Source organism: Thermobia domestica, chromosome 2 (genome assembly GCF_964235325.1).
Source record: "Thermobia domestica chromosome 2, izTheDome1.hap1.1, whole genome shotgun sequence".
In the NCBI taxonomy this organism is placed as follows: domain Eukaryota; kingdom Metazoa; phylum Arthropoda; class Insecta; order Zygentoma; family Lepismatidae; genus Thermobia; species Thermobia domestica.
In genome coordinates, this window is record NC_137455.1 from 30,815,374 (window position 1) to 30,823,139 (window position 7,766).

Sequence of the window (7,766 nt, forward strand, 5' to 3'; positions counted from 1 at the left end):
AAACAAAAAAAAAATATCCTTAAAACTAGAGATACAAAAAAGCCGGCTTTTTTGAATCGATGGTTTTTTGCACATAAAAAGCCGGGTTTTTTGGGAAAAAACGAGAATTTTGGAAATTTTGGCTTTTTTCATTTTCATGATTTTTCTGTTTAAATAGCTTTTTTATAGTATACTCTAAAGTTAAATAAGATTCCATGACCTAAATGCCATATTTCGCTCTGGAATTCACCATCATGATGGATGGAGCACATGGTTTATGAATTAAAGTAAACATAAAGTACGTAATATTTGAGGGCAACTTTAGAACCTATTAACTTTAACCTCTGAATTATCAACATTTCTTTCTTCTTCAGATAAGTGTTATTCTTCTTATTTTTTTTATTTATTCACGCTTACACTACTTATAGTAGTATCCATTACAATTCATTTTCAATAATTAATCTAAATTATTTAATATATGCAAACATATTTCAAACTGTTCAAAAACTCATTTTTTAAGTCCCATGCGTCATAATCAAAACAGTCTTCTTTCTTTTCTTTAGTCTCGGCATGTGCTTAAATTTAAGCTGTTTTCGTCAACATCTACACATCACTGCCAACATCCGCCCCCCGGTTCTCTGTTGATCATATCCCCATCTGTCTGGAGGTCTTCGTTTTCTTTGTGACATTCTTTGTCGTGTACAAATAGTCTCAGTCTGCTGAGTTATGGTGTCATTACAATCCTCTCTTTTTTCAGACCTGTTTGTATTAGTGTTGTCAAAATAATGTTCCTGTAACCTTCGATCAGCTACTAATTGACTCGTTTTTCTCGATTTCGGAATTCCTGCGCACTCCTGGTCTCTTCGCCTCAATTTCGCCGAGTCTTCAGAATCCTTCATTTCTTTATTTTCGTCACTGGAAATCACTTTAGGAATTCTCACCTGGTGTCTTTGATACTTACGAATGGTACCATTCACCAACACTTCTAAAATGTTATTACCTAGAAATCTCACAAAACGGCCTTTTACAAATTTAGGTAATTCCCTAGTATAATTTCTCACCCATATTGTCAATCCTTCGGTCAAATCTGGTTTATGATGTTTTAAGTAATTGGTCTTCTCTTTTTGACTATTAAATACTTTCGGAGAAATATTGTACCATGTGTGGGGCTTAAATGAAAAAATTAGTGAAGCTGGAGAAGCGTTGATAACTTTAGTTGGAGTATGCAGAAGAGCATAATTAATTTCATTTATCCAACTAACTATACTCTGAATAGTAACCTTGTATCCGTTTTGTAAATATCTCTTTTTTAGAAGTTTTTTAAAAGTTTGTACAGCTCTTTCCGCACTGCCATTACTTGCAGGCGAGTAAGGCGGTGTAGAAACTAATTTAATTCCTCTTTTCAGACAATAATCTCGAAATTCGCCACCTTTAAATGGAGGTCCATTATCCGTTACTATATCTCTACTAATAGCTCCTGACTACATAAGTGAGATTTCTACTAACATACTGAGTAAAGAGGAGATAGAGGAAGAGTTCCGAAAAGATCACACGTTAGTTCAGATTAAGGAATGGATGTTAAATGGATGGCCTAAACGACTACCTCCTTGTCTTGACTATAAAGAATACCAAGAATTATTTAGAAGAAAATTTCAATTAGAAATTCATGATGATTGTTTATTTAGGAAAGGAAGGATAGTACTTCCTCGAGGATTGAGAGATATCTACAAGAAAAGATTACACAGTGAGCATTTAGGAAGTTATGCTACCGTAACATTAGCTAATAGGGAAGTCTGGTGGCCTGATATGAATAAGGAATTATATAGGTATTTGCAAAACTGTGAAGTTTGTTCTGCGGTGGCTAATAACGCACCTAGAAATAATTTTTGCTCATGGCCCAAGACGGAAAGACCTTTCGAAAGAATCCATGTGGATCATTGCCAAATATTTGGATTTCTCTTCCTACTTGTGGTAGATTCGTTTTCGCATTGGATTAAAGTTTGGAAAGTAGTTTCTACGAACGCTCGCACAACGTTGTCTTGTTTAGAAGAATTATTTGCATTGGTGGGATTTCCTGGAACTATAGTAACGGATAATGGACCTCCATTTAAAGGGGGCGAATTTCGAGATTATTGTCTGAAAAGAGGAATTAAATTAGTTTCTACACCGCCTTACTCGCCTGCAAGTAATGGCAGTGCGGAAAGAGCTGTACGAACTTTTAAAAAAACTTCTAAAAAAGAGATATTTACAAAACGGATACAAGGTTACTATTCAGAGTATAGCTAGTTGGATAAATGAAATTAATTATGCTCTTCTGCATACTCCAACTAAAGTTATCAACGCTTCTCCAGCTTCACTATTTTTTTCATTTAAGCCCCACACATGGTACAATATTTCTCCGAAAGTATTTAATAGTCAAAAAGAGAAGACCAATTACTTAAAACATCATAAACCAGATTTGACCGAAGGATTGACAATATGGGTGAGAAATTATACTAGGGAATTACCTAAATTTGTAAAAGGCCGTTTTGTGAGATTTCTAGGTAATAACATTTTAGAAGTGTTGGTGAATGGTACCATTCGTAAGTATCAAAGACACCAGGTGAGAATTCCTAAAGTGATTTCCAGTGACGAAAATAAAGAAATGAAGGAATTTACGAAGATCATAGCTAAAGCTTCCTTTTCAAATTGAGAATAATTCCTTTCCGTTTCTGATAAAGTAGCCGATGCACAAGCTACTGTTTTTAACTGCCCATCTATTTCATTGTATAATACCGCACCTACACCAACTGGAGATGCATCTGTCATAAGTATTACTTTGGCCTTTTCATTAAAGGGATTCAAAAGTTTCGCATTCTGTAGCATGTTTTTTGCAGCACGAAATTCCTCTTCTTGTTTGCTTGTCCATTCCCATTTTACACCTTTTTTCAACAATCTATATAACTCTGGGATGCTTGATGATAAAGAAGGTAAGTGCCGGTGATAAAAATTTAGCATACCCAGAAATGACTGCAACTGGACTACATTTTGTGGAGAGGGTGTGTCTAATATAGGCTGTAGTTTATTCTTTGCTGGAAGTATACCTTATGGAGAAATATCATATCCTAGATAGGTTATAGAATCTGCAAAGAAAATGCTCTTTTCTTTATTCACCTGTATATTAAAACTTTTGAATTTATTTAGCACTCGTACTGTTCTCTGGTAACACTCTTGAACATTAACTCCCCAAATAAGCACATCATCTAAATAACAAGCTACTCCTTCCATATCTTGTAGTACTGCATCCATAAATTTCTGAAAAATTTGTGCTGAACAATTAAGGCCGATGGGTAGCCTATGTTGTAAGTATAATCCCAAGGTGTGTTAAACACTAAGTACTTTTGTGATTCTTCATGCACTTCCAGTTGTAGATATGCTTGCTTCAAATCTAACAGTACAAAGCATTTGGCGTTAGTCAATTTATTGAGCAAATCTTCTATTTTTGGAAGAGGGTAACTAACTTTCTCAGTTACCAAATTAAGTGTTCGCTTAAAATCCAAACACAATCTAACCGTACCATTTTTTTTTTCTAACAATAACCATGGGAGTAGCCCAATCAGCTTGAGAAACTTTCTTTATAACACCTGCCTTACATAACTTATCCAATTCTGTTTTAACTTGTTCCCGTAAGGAGTATGGAATATCATAAGCTTTCCTAAATATAGGTGTAATACCTTGCCTTAGTGGTATCGAAACTTTAAAATCATTAATTGGTACATTAATGGAACCATTAAAAACTTCTTTATATTGTAGTAATAGCTGCTCCTCTAATACATCTCCAGAAAGGTTTTTACTAACCTCAACCTGCTTCATTTCTCCAGTACCGTGAAATATATCTGTAAATTGAGATCTCCATTATGGAATTAACGCGTCTAACCAACTCCTTCCTAAAATTGGTTGAAACGCATCATTCTGCACTACCATTATTGGCAAGTCTTCAACGTGATCTAAGTGTTGGACCCTAACATCACATTTACCTAATGTTTTAATGGGCGAGCCGTCAGCATTACTAAGACGCCCTTGAAACGGTTCTATCAATCTTCCATTCAATACAGGTGAAGTATGACCAATAGCTGAAACAGCTGCCCCTGTATCTACCAGAAAGTTTATTTTCTGTTCATCACAATTTAAAGTAACATATAACGGGTCCTTGTACCTCATAATAATCAAACCTTTTAGTCAATTTGAGTAGTTGAATCCTACCGACTGCGCCAGCTGTTATTCTTCTTATTTTTTTTATTTATTCACGCTTACACTACTTATAGTAGTATCCATTACAATTCATTTTCAATAATTAATCTAAATTATTTAATATATGCAAACATATTTCAAACTGTTCAAAAACTCATTTTTTAAGTCCCATGCATCATAATCAAAACAGTCTTCTTTCTTTTCTTTAGTCTCGGCATGTGCTTAAATTTAAGCTGTTTTCGTCAACATCTACACATCACTGCCAACAATAAGTTCTTTTTAGTCATCCGTGTTTCACTTCTTAGAGCTTAGTATTCTAGCTTCTAGCACGTAATTAAACTTATGGTTTTTGATATATCCATCACAGCGTACGTTTTTCAATATATCTGTCAGAGCGTACTTCCACATTTCCGTTATACTGTAGCAGTGCCTTGATTTAACAATAATCTTCAGGACACAATCTTGAACACCATTTGATAGAAATAATTAGTATTAGTTTTAGAAAACTATTTGGGAGGGTTTTTTTCTGAATAATGTTTGGTTTTTGAAAAAAAGAACCTACATTTTATTTAAGAGGAGCTTAAGTTTATGAGTACAAGCATAACAAACATTTCGTTTCGTTTGTATATTCAGCTATAATCTTCCAGATACAACCTTGAAGTCTATTTTATATTGATAATCAGTGGCGGATTTAGAAAAAAAATTCGGAGGGGCTTTTCTTATTAATGCTTAGTTTTTCTAAAAGTTCCTAATTTTTTATTTGAGGACAGCTTGAAGTTTATGAGTAAAGAGAAAACTAATAGTTAGTTTGTTTTAGAAATTCCGTAATTTCGGGATAGAGGCTTCAATCCAAAAGACATCTCCACTCTAACCCTCTTCGCAAATCCATCGCTGCTGGTAATTAGTAATAACAAAGATTTAAAAACGATTAGAAAGGAAGTCGGCCAAGACTCACAGTACACGCACTATCTCTACACTCACAGATGGAATTAAGAAAAGCTTTTGTCAAAATCGTCGAATGTCGGGTTGAATCCCGGATTTCACGATAGAAGCGCCAAAGCTAACCACTCACTCATGGTTGTTGTGCAGTTGTGCTTAACTTTATCTTAACATGTATTCTCTCTCTCTCTCTCTCTCTCTCTCTCTCTCTGTCTCTATGGCCGCAAAAGCTCCCGATTGATTTTGTCCTTATCCAATTCAATCAAGTTTCTACTCTGTATTCCTATTTCTCCGAGGTGCATCTTAATATTGTCCTCCCATCTGGGCCTAAGTTTTCCTAATGGGTGTCTCCCGATTGGATTTCCAGTTAAAACTGAAAGAGTTCCTACTTTCTTCCATTCTGGCTACATGACCTGCCACCTGAGCCTCCTAGACTTGATGACTATAATGATGTTTGGTAAACCGTATAAACTATGTAGTTCCTCCTTATTAAGGTTCCGTCATTCCCCATTCCCGTTCCTCTTGGGTCCAAATATTCGTCTCAGAATTTTATTCTCAAATAATTTCAGTCTGCGTTCTTCCCTCAGTGTAAGCAACCACGTTTCACAACCATAAAGCATTACAGGCATGATTATCATTTTATATATTTTAAGCTTTAAATTCCTTGACTGAATTCGCGACGACAAAATATTTTGAACTGAATAACAACAAGAATTTCCTGATTTCAGTCGAAATTTAATTTCTTTGTGGGTATGATTTTTGTCTGGTAATACTGATCCAAGATATTTGAAAGTATCCACTGTGTCGAAAGTATTAATTGATATTTTAACGCATTCATAATTTGCTGTATTACGATCCTTGTGGACTTCTTTGTATTTAATTTCTCTGCATTTACTCATGTCCCTGCAAGCGTTTAGTTAGGCCCCTGCATTACTTTCGATTGTTGTCCTATCAGATTTATATCATCAGCATACACCATAACCTGGTGAATACCATTCAACTCTAGGCTCTGGTTCCTATCTTTGATTGTTTCTAAAGCGTACTCCGAAATAAAGCCGAATAATAACGTCGATAACGCATATTCTTGTTTCAGGCCAATCTCGACGTGGAAGCTCGCATTTTTCTACTCGGATTTTACTCTGGGACTCATTTAAACACTTAATAAATCTAGCTTTTTCGGTATTCCAAATTCTGTAAGAATGTTGTACAATGTTTCCCTCCTATCGAGTTATAAGCCTTTCTAAAAACAATAAACAGTTGATGTACTGGGTAATATATTCCCATTTCTTTTCGAGTATTTGTCGAATGGTAAATATCTGGTCGATTTCGATTAAATCCACACTGATAATCTCCAATAATTTCATCTGTGTATGGGGTCAATCTTATTAATAGAACCTTACGAGAAATGTCTCGATAATTATTACAATCAATTTTGTCGTCTTTCTTGTGAATTGGAACAGTGATTGATTCTCCCACTCTTGTTAAATGTATTCCATAGTTTTTTTCTTTTTTGTTAAAAAAAAATCGTAACGATACGTTGAATTTTCTTGTTAAAAATTCAGAAACCTTCAGGTCTAGGCAGGGGCGTAAATAAAGGCCTATCAAGCCATCAGGGGGCTCCCAAATTGTGAAGTGGAATGTAGAGGAGCCCCGCTCCACGGTGTCTGCGGGAGGGCCCCGAAGCCTTTAGTTACGCCACTGGGACTGGGTAAACCGTGATGGTGGTTATATATTCTACAGCCTAGGAAACCATACGCTCTGATGAACCGTCTATTACGTATATGTTCCATGAACAGAAAATTCGATACTTTTCCGATTCTGAACAACCTTAAGGAACAGTCAGTTCATTATAGAATTTGAAGCTTTACCGATTTTACAGATCCGAAGCACCTCAGAGGTGGTAAGAGATTATTACGTATGTGATCAATCAGTGAAAAATGTGTTCGAAATATTCATACAATGTATATTAAAGTTTAAACTTAACTGAAAAATTTCAAGAATGTACAGAACCACCCGAAACAAAGCTCTCGATGTGCAGATTTCTCTCATGTTTTTCTTTATTTTGCTTCAAAAAGAGAGTGTGTCATATTTTGAAGTAAAAATACCTCATACAATTTTGTTAGTAACTTGTGTATCATTTTTAAAGTATTATTGTATATAAGAAGTTAATTATTACATATATTGGTTAATCCTTTGGAATTCATAATGTAAATATGTTAAGAATTTTAAAAAATATTTTTGAAATTCATGGTTTATCTTCGAGGTTTCATATTATTATCTGCATCAACCACTAATTAAATGAGTTTATTTGTCGTAGAGAAGGAAACAAAGTCTGCTTTATAAGTTTAAAGCAAAATTGTCAAAAAAGCCCAAAATTTTGCAAGCAAAAAAGCGAAGCAGAAAAAACCTAGTTTTTTCCCCAAAAAAGCCGTATTTTTCCGAGCCCATGCATCTCTACTTAGAACTAACGTGATTGAAACTTCCAGCATATGGTTCGTACTTTTATCTTTTAGGCAACTAATTACTAACTTTTAATTTTGTTTCTGCTAATGCGACTGGAGAGATTTAAGTATAGTTGTAGCTGATCAGTCTCAGTATAAATCGTTGGTAACTTCACT

General features: G+C 34.8%; 1 protein-coding gene across 1 annotated transcript; it reads right to left on the reverse strand.

Moving 5' to 3' along the window:
• Window positions 1–575: 575 nt before the first annotated feature.
• Window positions 576–2,844, reverse strand: LOC145678974 (uncharacterized). Its single transcript, XM_081749577.1, has 2 exons — window positions 2,638–2,844; window positions 576–1,460 (listed from the first exon to the last, which is right to left on the reverse strand). Exons 1-2 carry the CDS (start codon window positions 2,842–2,844, stop codon window positions 576–578), a joined length of 1,092 nt encoding a protein of 363 aa, XP_081605703.1.
• Window positions 2,845–7,766: the final 4,922 nt, after the last annotated feature.

Coding starts and splice junctions, on each gene's coding strand:
- LOC145678974 (XM_081749577.1), bottom strand. CDS start 2,844: ATGCTACAGAATGCGAAACTTTTGAATCCCTTTAATGAAAAGGCCAAA. Junction 1,461..2,637: donor AAGCTTTAGCTATGATCTTC/GTAAATTCCTTC, acceptor TCACTTATGTAG/TCAGGAGCTATTAGTAGAGA.